The 13244-nt window shown below is 54.0% G+C and overlaps 1 protein-coding gene across 1 annotated transcript in view; it reads left to right on the forward strand.

Moving 5' to 3' along the window:
• The window catches only part of CELF4 (CUGBP Elav-like family member 4), a 295349-nt gene that overhangs the window by 66153 nt on the left and 215952 nt on the right, over positions 1-13244 (forward strand). The window contains 1 exon segment of the mRNA XM_030336966.1: positions 9524-9606. Coding sequence (XP_030192826.1) covers positions 9524-9606 — 83 coding nt within the window.

The following is a 13244-nucleotide window of genomic DNA, read 5'->3' on the forward strand; positions in this document are numbered from 1 at the left end:
GCTCAGATCCTGCACCATGTCATTTCCATACACTGAGGAGCTCAGCATGTCAGGCCAGGGGTCAGCAGTGTGGCTGAGGTCAGCCAACAAAGCTGCCTAGTTGTAGCAAGACAGGAGAAAGGCAAGAGGGAAAGGCAGTTGCAGGCAGGCAATGGAGATGGGAGCACAGAGGACAGAAGCGGTCTGGGGCAGGATTACCGTTCTTCTCCCCGACCAGTTGAGATGGCCTTGCTTACTCCGAGGCCCTGCCTACTGCATCCCACCGTTTAGGGATGGGCTGCATCATGCCAAGGGGGCCCCTGAGAGCCCCTTCCACTGTGGGACTGAGTAAGCTGGCTGTCCATTCCCACTGAGTCACGCCTGGCTTCTCTGCAGGTGCTCCCTGTTCTGAGAAAATTCAAAACAGGAAGATCTAAACTCCCCAACCAGGTTGATTAGAAGTGAACACAGTTCAGTTTCTCTGCTTTAGCATTTATCCTGGTCTTTGTGAGAGTAACGGATACCCCACACGCATTTCAAATCCAATGTGGATTCTCACATAGAGCCTCTGTGGAGGAGCCCATGGCCTGACTCTGACATTGGAGAGGGCAATGGGGGTGGAGGGAGGTCCGGTACATGTGGCCCAGTGAGGCCTGGAGAGCTCAGCCGACACCACCTGGGTTCTTGAAGGAAGAGAACAAGGTCATTCCAGAGCCCTTTACCCCAAGTGCAGGTCATGGGGTGGGTAAGGGTGTGGAGGGAGGACATCTCCCGGGAGGGCCCCCAGGGTCTAGACACTGCCCAGGGCTGTGGGAAGGAACAGGAACTGAGCCCCAAACAGCCATAAGGGGGCCTCAGGTCAGCCTCTTGCAGTTGTCAGATGCTGATTACACACGCCCCACCCACAGCCCACTCTGAGGTACAAGAATGATGAGCTCAGGGAGACAACAGCCTCACCATGGCAGGTGAGGTTCTCTGCGAAGAAAGGAACAAACGGGAGTGCTCTGCGAGCTGGCCCAGAGACAAGACGGCCCTTCAGCTGTGGGAACGAAAGCCAGCACATGTGTCAGCAGACCAGGCTGTCCTTCTTCACCTATGGGCTGAGCCTCGGAAAGGCTGACACCTTCCCTGGGCCAGGCTCCACCACCAAGAGCTCTTTGCTGAGAGAGGGGAGAGGCCATCAGTATGTCCTATCCAGTTTTTGTCCTTTTTCACAGTGCCATAAAGATGTTGCAGCCGACACCAGACATGTAATTCTCCAGTGCTGAGGGTGTAAACAAGGGCAACTGGCAGGAGAGACACTTGGCAAAGTCCTGCCCGCCGCTCTTTGCAGCCTCTGAGGTCCAGAGCCAGTCAGGTCCCTGAGACTGGACTTACCGGGACCTGCCCTGTGCCCAGAGGAAGAGAAAGAGAAAGAGAAGGCCGGGCCCATTCCCTGGGGCTTCCTAGTGTAGGTCTGAGGAGATCCCGACCCCCTAGCTTTGTGCCCATCTCTGTCTTGTGGCCACCAAGGGCAGGAGCACTGAGAGAAGTCAGAGACACACTTAGGGTCACAGTGATCCAGGGCCACTTCCCCATGTCATGCAACCGTTAACTCTGAGAAACTCTCGACTAGACCACCGTGCTCTCCTCTGGGGTTTCCTGTTTGAAGAGAGTTGGCACAGGAGGGCAGTGCTGAGCCCCAACAGGGTGAGGGCCCAGGGTGGAGTTTCAGCAGTGAAGGGCCTTGAAGAGGAGAGCAGGCCCGCAGCCCTAACGTGGTGGCTGAGGGTGTCATCTATCTCCCCCACCTGTTGAGAGGCCTGTCATCCCCACCTGCCCGGCCCCCTCTGAGGAAGATGGATGGCTCCCGCCACCATCAGGAGCTTGAGCCGAAGGGCAGATGTCCCAGACCCTCTCCACAACCCCTGCTTCCCCTGCAGCCAGCCATCTCTCCCCAGCATTTCAGCTCACTCATTCCCAGGCAGGGGCAGAGTGAAGTTTAGCAACCACTGCATTCAATGATGTCGGTCTCTGGGAGGAGAAGAGGACCTCGGAGTTAGCAGTTCCCATAGCGGCGCATTTCCACGTGCACAAATACATAAATGCCAGGCAGACAGAGATGTGTATTCTGCCAAGGGTGAGGGGCCATCGCTCAGGGCTTTAAGGGATGCTGAGGTTGGTGTGGTCAGGGAAATCTGTTTGGAAGAGGGGAGGCTAGGTCACTCCTACAAGGACGTGTGGGCTCCGAAGGAGAGAGGCACGGCAGAGGCAGCAGGGAAAGGATGGTCAGGCTTGGGCTCACCCCATGGAGGCAGAGATGCAGGAGGAAATCAGAGTCATGGACGTGGCTGGGCAGTCACTGTCTTTCCCCTAGGGAGGAAAGAGAACCACAGGAACCGCTAGAATACCAGCAGGGAGAACTCCTCTGGACAAGGAGGGGAGAGGGAATAAGGTCTAGGTAGAAAGGACGGGGAGGCTGGAGCAGCCAGGACAGGTCCGGGGAAGATGGCAGGAGGATCACCCAGTGTCTGGGCACTGGCCAAGAAAGGTAGAGACAGTGTTGTAGTCCCATGGGTTCTTTCTCCTGCCCGTCACCAGGCCCTGCTGAGCCCCAAGGGCCCATTCTCAAGGAGCTCAAGGATTAGATGAACAGACAAGGCCCACCCTTAGGGCAGGCCATGGGTAGGGGCAGCCACATAGGAATCAAAGGTGAGATCGCGGTGGCCCAGGAAGGTGCATTGGGCGCCACAGACCTAGGGACCCAAAGAGGTGGGTCCTGAGGAAGGTGCAGACCCGGGGCAGGCACAGAGCAGGGAGAACACTCCCAGAGGAAGAGCATGTACATGAGGAACTGTATCTCCCACACGTACGGAGGAAGGGGACATTTCTCCAGAAAGCTCCAGAGAGGCCACCCTTGCTCACCCAGACCACGGGGGACAGGAACTGGATTATGGGGTAAGGAGGAGGGGATGGACTGGGCCTCAGAACACCCGCAGCCCTCTTCTCTGGGAGGCTGGCAGATGTTCCTTCTCTCCTTCCCTCTCTCTATCCACCCCCGGGGATCTGCCTTAATTTCTCTGCAGCAGGGCCCGTATCTGTTCCTCTGGGTGATTCTCAGCTGCAGCCTCAGTGAGAACCACTGAGGGGTAGTGCCCCGAGGATGGGATTTCAGGAACTAGGCAGGTCTGTGGGTGGAGATCTGGGGCAGAGTGGGGGGTGTCCTGGACCTCCCAAGAAGATCACATTGAACAGGGAGCCCCTCCTTGACCCATTGGTCTGGCTGGTTGGTGGGTTTCCTGCTCCCTTCCCTTGCCCATCCCTCCCCACGCCCTAGCTTCCTCTCACTTCCTCCAGGCCAGCCAAGCACAGGCCCTGAAAGATCTGATGTTTTATTAAAGTCCAGATCTTCCTATTCTAGGGCCACCTTCCTCTGGCTAATTCTGTAATTCAATTAGTGGGAAGCCAAGGCCCGGCTGGGTGGGAGGAGGGAGCTCATCTGGAGCCTTCCCTTCTGTGATGATTACACCCCAGGCTTCAGCCCTGCTTGGAGTTGGGCAGGAAATTGTACTTCCTTCACTTCACCATGACAAGGGCCTTTTATCCCCGCACACGGGGGCTTTGTAAATTACTGCCATCTCGCGCAATTAATTCTGCCGGGCTGTGTTTTTCCCCCACATGGGAGAGGGCACTCGCCTACCTTCTCAGGAATCAGCGATGCCCCGTTGCACCACTATCCACAGGCTGCTCTACTGGAGAGGGGTGTCTGCCACCCCGACCCGCACCCCAGCCTGGTAACACCTTCCTGCCATCACCAGCTCTGCCTGTCTCCCTGTGGCTCCCTGGTTCTGGGGCTCCTTGTGAACCTCTCCCGATCACACCCTTCTCCTTCCTTCCGGTCCTCCTCTGGGCTTCCTGCTCTCTCTTTGGTGCCAGGTGTCTCTCCTTCTCCCACCACCCCCTCGGGCTCTCTTGGTCTCCCAGCCCTCGGACACCTCAGCTAGAAACTCAGCTCTCCACTTACAAGCCCTCATCTCCGCCCTCACAGAGTGGACAATCTATTCAGAGACAAGACGAGAAACTGATAAATAGGAGGGACAAGTAAATAAGTATGGTGAGTGGGAAGAGGTTAAATGGCAGCATGGGGAGGAGTGAGTGGAGGCCAGTGTTCGTGCACATGGCAGAAGTGAGAGCAGCAGAAGAGAGGCAGGTCGGTGTGAACCCGGACACGTGGGCATGGCAGCCACCTTGTGCACAGAGCGCAGGCCATCAGCTGCTGCTGGCAGCACTGCCTTGTGACTTTTCTCAAAGTATGACATCTCTCTGCCCTCACTCCCACCCCCAATCATTTCCAAAACCTGTCCCTGCTCTGCCGGGTTGCACTTCTATTCTGCTCTGGTCTGTGGTTCAGGAGGATGGGAGACTGAGGGGAGGAGCTGGCACTGGGGAGCCCTCCCTCCAAGACAGTGGGACAGGAAAAGTGGGAGCTGAGCGGAGAGGTCATACCTCATTAGAGATTCCCGAGTCACTTCTGCGCTTCCCGCCTCAGAGACTGCATCCGCGTCACTGGGCTGAATGGGAGAACTGGAGGGCAGAGTTGGGGAAGCTCTGTGCTTTGTCCATCATGGACTCCATCCCACAAACCTCAGCTGCTGGAACTCAGGACCAGAGGACCAGGATGAACACCATTCACAGTTTGCTGGAGGGAGGGAATCTGCTTCGGTTCCCGAGCTTGAAGGAAGCTTTGAGATCGGGACATAGCTGGACTCTTAAATGATAATTTCTCTCATGAAGAATTTGCCAGGAAGCTGATGCCCAATGCTCTTTGTCCCCTCAAAACGGACTGTGGGTCTGGCCTACCCATTTGCACCTACTCCATTTTCATCCTATCCTCTTTCAGCAAAAATCTTCTTTAAAGTTAATTGTGCAAGGGATGCATGAATACACTCTGGTGTCACAGTGTGTCGATCAAACCAAAAAAAGTTAACGTTATGAGAGACATGCCCCACCTTCCCCCGTACTCCCTGTTTTCAGCTTGGTGTGACACCTTCTAGACTTTGTGCCATGGGGTAAATACAGATTTCGGTGCATATGAAACTAATGGAATATGTCTCCATTATGCATATGTGATGTGTGCTATTTTGCAACTTGCTTTTGCCATCTGACTGTGTCTTCCCACGCTGGTCCATTTAGGACCATGCCACCCTTTTAACTGCTGTAGAGTATTCCCCAGTTGAATCATGAAACCACCTATATGCTGAGAGACCTTTAGGTGGTTTTCAGTTGCCGTGCCATTCTGAACAGTGGACTCTTTCTCTCTCTGTGAGCACAAATAGGAGAACACCTGTAGGGCCAGGTCAGGGAGGGAATGCTGGGCCACAGCCCCGTCCCTGGGAAAGATGTTCCCTTCTCAAGGTTCACAGCCTGGTCTAGCCTCCTCTCCCATGCTCTGTTGGCTCAGGAGGCAGAGAATCCCATTTCCTGAAGAGTCTGTGAATTCCCAAGAGGCCTCACCAGGTGTGTTTCTGAGGATACCTCAGCACGTCACAGGAGAGTGAGCATGACAGCTTTGGTGGCTGCTGAGCCGAGGCCCCTGCACCACCCTCAAAGCTGGGAGCCCCCCCCCCCCACTCCTGTGAGGAACAGCAATGAGCAACAGGAAGTCAAATCTAATTTTCTGAGTGGGGGTTCTGTGTGTACCACCCCCTTTCCCTACACATGAGAGGCCGGCACGTGTCCAGTGGGTGAGGCTTGGGCACCCTCTTCTCTCCTGGCCACCCTGAGCGCCACCTCAACCTCCACCTCAGGGTGCCCGCCGTGCTCTGCAGGACGCTGTGATGGCAAATTGTCCTCCTGAAGCCACCCCCTCCCCGCCAAGCTGCCATCCCCCCAGGCCTCCGCCCTCAGCAAGGGAGCAGATGCAGTCCCTTCATGCAAGCTGGAGTCAGCGGTTAATATCTGTTTATCCATATCTGCTTCTTTAAAAAGAGCCATAGTGAGACATGGCATTGGACTGGCTGGAGAGATCCCTTGAGAAGAGCCAGGTGGGGGCTCCTCTCTATAAGCCTCTATAAGGCTGGTCACTCCTGGCAGAGGTGCAGAGAGACGGAAGGAAGGACTCTGCCCTCTGACCTCCTGACCACCAAAGGGGGGCTTATGTTTACGCCGTGCTCTACAGTTAGACAGCGCTGCGGAGGTTGTTGGTACTCTTTGACTAATAGGTCTCCCTATTTGAGGGGGATTACTCTCCCTGTTTGTAGATGAGGACAATGGGGTTCAGAGAACAATCAGTAAGTGACCCTTGGCTGGTAAGGGTATCCCCCAAAAACAGCTTCCTGTCTGGAACCGTGCATCAGTGATGGCTTTACGGGAGAAAGCAGGAGAGTGACAGTAACCAGGTCTGACGCTGGGGAAATGGGCTCAGAAAGCCTTGGAGACAGGAGGCCTCCCAGCAGGGACCACCTATCACCTCTCAGGGGCAACCTAGTCCCCCCACCACTATGGAATGCCAGCATGCCTCAGTGTCCTTAGTGCCTTGGTCAGCACCCAACAGCCCCCCAGGCACTGCTTCCCTGCCCCCCTCCTACTGGCCCTGCAAAAGTTGCCAGAGGCGGGGATTCAATGCTCTTGACAAATATGTATTGAGATCCTGCCCTGCTGTGGGGCCTTGAGAACGAAGCAGGAATAGGACAAAAGTAAGTCCATGAACTCCCTTGCAGGTTGGGAAAACTGACAATCAAGGAACAAACATGTAATGTTAATAGCTCAGTGGGGAGGAGTGCCAAAGAGAAGAGTAAACAAGGCAAGGGGTCAGAGAGTAAGTGTGTGTTGGGAAAGGGTATTGTGTGAAAGGAGGTCAGAAAGGGCATCTCTAGGTCACATTTAAGCAGAAACCTGAGGGGAGTGAAGGAGCAAGCCATGCATATAGGGGGGTAAATGTGGTTCCAAAAGTCCTAAGGCAGAGTGTGCCTTGCAGGGCTGAGAAAAAGGAAGGAGGCAAGGGGGTGAGCAAGAGGAAGAATTGAAGGAGGTGAGGTCAAGGGTGGAGATGTTAGGGAGGGTCACATGGAGTCTGGGGGGTCCCTCAAAGATTCTGATTGACAGAGCCTGTGAGCTCTCCCAAAAATGTGGCAGAAATTCCTAGAAGCTGGAAAAAAGCAACAGATTCTTTCTTTCTTTCTTTCTTTCTTTCTTTCTTTCTTTCTTTCTTTCTTTCTTTCTTTCTTTCTTCTTCCTGGGATCCTTCCCGTGTTATCCTGGGTCATAACAATGTGGTCATTTTCTCCACCTCATCTTCCTTCCCCCTCCACTTCCTCCCCTTCCTCCCACCTCTTCTTACTCCTCCCTGTACCATCTCCTCCTTCCACCTTCCTCCTCTTCTGGTTCTTCCTTCTCCTCCCTCTCCACACCTGCCCCTGACCTTGTCCCTAGCTGGCTTGCCTGCATGCAGTGAGACAGTGGCTGCCTCCCAGTTGCAGGCAGGCACAGGCAGAGGACAAGGCCAGGGAAGGGACAGGAGGAAAGAGGCCCCCAGAGACGCAGGCAGCAGCACGAGGGACAACGTCATGGGGGCCTCTGACCGCTATTCATTTCAGTCCCCTGGTGTCTCCATCAATAACCGTCTGCCAGGACCAGGGGGAGGAGTGGGGAGGGGGGGAGAAGGCAGGGTGACCTGGGTCTGGATAGGGAGGGATGAGATGGGAGTGGGGGAGAGGCTTCTTGGAACTCACACCTCCTCTCAGCCTGGGGCAAGAGTTGGAGGTGGGGAAGGTACAGAGCCTACAGGTTGCTGAGAGTTTCTGCCTCCCAGGTTTCTCTCCCTGTTTCCTCCCTCCTATCTTTATGTCCCCTTTGCATCTACATTCCCTTCCATCTCCTCTCTGAAACCAGGAGGGGAAGGGAGTCGGAACTAATTGCTACACTGGAAGAGGAGGAAGGGGTTTTTACTGGGTGATGGAGGAGAAAGGAACTGTGGAGGATGCTGGGAGTACTCTGTGCCAGGGCACCAAGAAGCCAGAGCAAGCCTGGTAACAAGGGTTGGCATAGGCACCACCAGCCTGCAGACCTCATAGGAAGAGGGCCCGGGCCACAGGGCCTGGCACACAGTGGGTACTTGAGAAGTAGTTAACAAATGGCTATGAGAATGACCAAAGGGCCAGCTGTGTGTGGTCAAGAAGTGAGGTTGGCTTGAGACGGACTGGACAAGTCAAGACGGGCTGCTTGGTGTCAGTAGAACTTGATCAGATTCTTGGAAGATGGATGGGATTGGAAGATGGGAAAATGGGGAGAAAAGAGCATGAGAACAAAGCAAGGGGGGCAGTGGAGGGAAAGAAGACAGTGAAACAAGGGAGGAGACAGCCTGGAGGGGGCCATCTCTGGGGCTTGAGTGGCTTTAGAAAATCTGAGGTAACAGTTCCCCAGGAGACTCAAGCCTTCTGCTGGCCAAAGTTGACTTTCTGACTTCCCCCATGGCCCAGGTCTTGTAGGCCTCTGAGGCCATACTGGGCCACATCTGCAGGCAGAGGAAGAGGCCCCTAACACGGGGCAGTTTGAGGGAACTGCCTGAGAAACTCTCCCACTAGCAAGCATGCTCTTTGCTTTGTCACCATGCCTGAAGGGCCAGCATTAAAAAGTCACCCCTTGAGTTAGGTACGTTGTTCTGTAAAATCCAGATTCCCTGGTGAGGCACCGTCAGAGTCACTCAGGGGGAAAACTACACTGGAGTGACCTTGGAGACCACTGGGTCAACCCTCTCAGTTCACACCCGAGGAGACTGAGGCCACAGAGGGAACAGCATTTGCCAGGGTCACCTAGAGAATTAGAAGCACAGCAAAAGCAGGCCTCAGGTCCAGTACTGTGCATTGGTGGGCTGGACATGCCCAAGAAGCCCTTTGACTAGGAGCGTTTTGAAGATATCACTGTACATGTGATGACAGGGGACACATGGATAGCCCCATTCACTTTATTAGCACAACCAGGCCTGGGGTCCTCCCTACAGATGGAGACTATTCGGCAGACCAGGAAGGTCCCTCCTTCATCCCTCATAGAGCAGCTGGCAGCACTCCTAAGGGGCCAGAATGAATTCATGGTCAAACGTGACTAGAGGTACTGAGGGTGAGGGCTGGAAGCTGCCCCTTCAGGGAGGTACTGGGGCTTGAGCTGAAACGGACAGAACAGCACCCTGGGGAGGAAGGAGGGAGAAGGCCGAGCTAGCGCCTGAGGCATCAGGGCAGAGGACAAAAAGAGACCCAGGGGAAGAGGGGGCGTGGTGGGGGGGAAAGATGCAGGGTGGGGAGACTTCAGCGAGTGAGCAAAACAAAAAAGCAACGCAAGGGACAAAAAGCCGACAGGAAAACGGAGAGGCAAGAAAGCTCGAGTAGAGTGCACAGGAGAGAGAGAGGGGGGGGGGGAGAGAGGGGGAGAGAGAGAGAGAGAGAGAGAGAGAGAGAGGGGGGGAGAGGGACCTAGAGCGGGGAGGGGCCCAGACTGGAGGGCGGGCGAGAGGGCGCGTCGGCGGCCCGGGGGCGCCCCACTGACCCTTCTCGGCGCTTCCTTCCCTCCCCAGGCTGCGCTTTCCTCACCTACTGCGAGCGTGAGTCAGCGCTGAAGGCCCAGAGCGCGCTGCACGAGCAGAAGACCCTGCCCGGGGTAAGTGGCGCCTGCCGAGGCGCGAGCGACGGACGCGCCGACAGGGGGCGACTTCGGGAGGCCGGGCTGCGACGCTGCTGGCCGGGGGATCGCGGGCCCGGGCGCGCGCCTGCTTTCGCTCGGGAGCTCGCGCTCCCCCCACTCCCGCCCCGCGCCCCGCGCCCCTAGAAGCCCCGAGGCGCCGCGCGGGGGAGAGGGCGCGTGGGCGCCGGGCTCGGAGCTCGCCCGGCGGCCTCCGCACTCCGCCGTCCAGGCCCGACGGAATCCCGGGCTGGGGGCGAACTCCGCCACGACCACGGAGCTGGGGCTTGGCTCCTCCCCTGGCCCTCCCGGCGCCTCCGATCGGGTCCCTGATCCGCACACTGCCCGCTCGGGCAGCCGGGGCGGAGACGCCGGGTGCCCTGGTTCCCCGGAACCCGGAGCTGTCTCCGCCGGCCCCACGGGGCCCCTGGTAGCCGGGCCGCCTGAGCACCCGCCGATAGACTTCGGACTCAGGCTGTTCCTGGGGCGGGGGTGGGGGCGGGGGCCGGGGCGGGAGGGGGCGCCTCCGCGCCCAAGCTCGGCGCCGCAAGTGAGATCACCGCGGTTTATTTAAGGAGCCAGCCCTCGTCTTTGATAAACTATCGCGCTTCGGCCCTGGTTTATAGCTTCTGTGCGGGGGAGAAGAGAATTATTTATGGCCCCCCTAACTGGGTGTGATATCAGCCATGGCTATTATCGAGGCTAGTTCATCACCATAAAATAAGAAGTGTTCCTCGGGTCAAGGGTCTGCGCGGTCTCTCCTGTGGGTTCAGAGAGCTGGGGGGGGGGGGGGGGTAGATATACGGCTCACCGAGTATCTAAAGATAAATGGAAAGATGTGAGTGTTTGTGGACATAATTTAAAGAATTTACAAATATACCGTGTTTAAGCTTATACAATGGACACTGCAGGGGAGCACGTGTATTCTGTATGTATGCTCACCAGTGTTTACACATGCATGTTTACATTCTTACCAAGCAAACCTGTACGTAAACACACCTTTCCATTTCTGGCCCACAGCGGGAAAGGTTAACCAGGTAGACTGAAAATGCAACCCTGGTTCGGGACAGCCTTCCCTTGCATCAAAGATCCTTTTTTACCCATTTAGGGGAGGGGAGGGCCTTCCTTCCATTAAGACAGCTTTGTATTGTATTTTGGTACTTGTGATTGCAAAGCACGGGGCTGAGTCATCTTAATAACATACCCGCGGATGTAAATGTATGGAAATCATGCACCGCACAGGTTTTTGTGTGGAGCCTTGCTCTGGCACGGTGGCCATTCCCCAGTTGGTTTTTTAGTGGCGCCGCTACATGCACATATATTATAGTAATTACTTTCTGGGTGCCCTCTGTAAGATGGCAGAAATATGCTCCACATCGCCCCATGTTATGTGTGAAGCATAAAGCCATATTGTAAGATAATCAAAGGCTTCTGAGAAAGGTTTGTGCTGATTAATAAAGTGTTTATGGTACTTTGTTTTGGGGGAGACTGTGATAGATATTTTAGAGCCACCCAAATGGAATAGAAAATACCACATTGTTTTTGGGAGGCTCTTCATCAGCTTGAGAGAGATTGCCAGGGAGTTTCATGATGGCTAAAAGCTGGGAATTAGGTGGGGAAACAGAAAGAAAAGGTGGGAGGGACAGGCTCAGGATTTTGAAGGGGGAGAGAACGGGGACTGGGAGAATTTCAGTAGCAAGTGTGGATTGTTCAGAATCTAACATTAACTTGTGGTTGTTTATTTTACATATAATAGAATAGCTAAATGATGGAGTGTATTAGTTCTTTAATAATTTATAGAAATACTTTGATGTTGCAGTAATTACATTAAAGGTCACATATCAAAGGTAATTTGGTTGAGCAGCTGTGATGGTTTCTCAGAAGCAATCAATACCACTGTCCGTGGTGCTGATTTCACCAAGGGGCCTGCCAGATTAAAGCAGGCTTATTACCAGGCAGAAAGGCCCAGGGGAAATCAGGAGCACATTGGAGCGACGCGCCAGCCCCCCTTCCACCGATAATTAACACTGTTCCCCATAATCTGTGCTAATCCTTCATACTGGGAGATCCAGTGGCATTTTTCTGAAATCACAAAGACAAGTTGGTAAAGTTTGGGAGAAAGGACAAAAAGAAACATGAATGTATGTTGGGAGATGGGAGGGGTGAGGAGAAGCCAACGGTGGAGCTAAAACATAGCCTAGAGTCCCCTTGCAGTGCCTGGAAAGCCTGTCCTTTCTTCAAAGGCCTCACAGGGAGACTCATGGCCTCAAAGACCTCATCACAATTCTCAGGAAAGGCACAGCCTACAGCAGGAGGGACAGAGAGAAAAGACAAGACTGAAGCTCAAACTTCCCAGGCACATTGTCCCCACACACACTCAAATGGAAAAAAGTGAAAAACAAAATGACCACATAAAATCATGCTTTAAAGTGGATTCCAGAAGGCAGAACTGGTGTTATTATTGTTGGTCGATTCTCTCCTTTGAGATTGGAGAAAACTTAACACTAGCAAATACAGGGACGGGACCAAGCAAAATGCTCTCACCCACCCAAATAATGGGTGTTCCCACCAATTGAGGCTGTGTCCATGGCCACCCGTTAGGTTGAGGGGGCACAGAAAGATACCTCTTCTTACTTGACCACACTAGGTGCCCCAGTGAGTGAACTCTATGTCTGATTAAGGAGAAAGAAATTGAAAAAAGAACCTAGAAAACTGGTAACCTCTGCAATTTGGGCACTTTTCCAGACTTCAAAATCCATTAAAATCAATCCATTAAAACCAGCCCTCCAGTTTCTCACTGAAAAGAAAAAGAGGGGAGAAAATAGTGCAGACAACCCATTCTGTTTCCCAGCAAGTTACAGAGCTAGCCTGTTGGCAGCAAGAAAAACAATCCCACTGTTGTCACACACACACACACACACACACACACACACACACAGACACACACACATCACTATCACCAAAAACAACAACAAAACAACAGAGACAGAGCTAAAGATGTCCTCATTTGGGGACTGAGAAGGGGAGCTGACATTTCTCTTGGAGTAAGTGGAATCTCAGAAACCATCCCTCAATGGCTGTTCTTACAAGTCAGAGGCCAGTATCCCTGTGTACCAGCCTAACCAGAGCCCCTAGCATGGCTTATGGAGTCATCCCTGGATCAGTATCACATATGGATTACTGTTTTTGAGTTCAGCATGACTTTGTTAGAATGTCATCAGGGTCCTTTTGAACAGTATCTTCTGCCAGAATCTAGGCAAAGTGATCCCACTTTTCTAAACTCTTCATTTCTATCTCTTCTTCATACTTTTTTTTTAAGAGGGAGAGAGATTGAGCAGAGGAAAGGGCCAGAGGGAGGGGGAGGGAGAGAGAGAAGAAAGAGAGAGAATCTTAAGCAGGCTCCACGCTCCCATTCGGGGCTCAATCCCACCACCCTGGGATCATGACCTGAGCCATATTCAAGAGTGGGGTGCTCAACGGACTGAGCTGCCCAGGTGCCTTTCTTCCTCGCACTCTTGATCTCTTATTCCTGACCTTCTGCCCCCTCCAGCCCACTCTCTTCCATGTACGATGTTTGTTCCACTATTTGTAGGGTATAGTCCACATGGGGCAGTTTC

Source organism: Lynx canadensis, chromosome D3, assembly GCF_007474595.2.
Source record: "Lynx canadensis isolate LIC74 chromosome D3, mLynCan4.pri.v2, whole genome shotgun sequence".
NCBI classification, from domain to species: Eukaryota; Metazoa; Chordata; class Mammalia; order Carnivora; family Felidae; genus Lynx; species Lynx canadensis.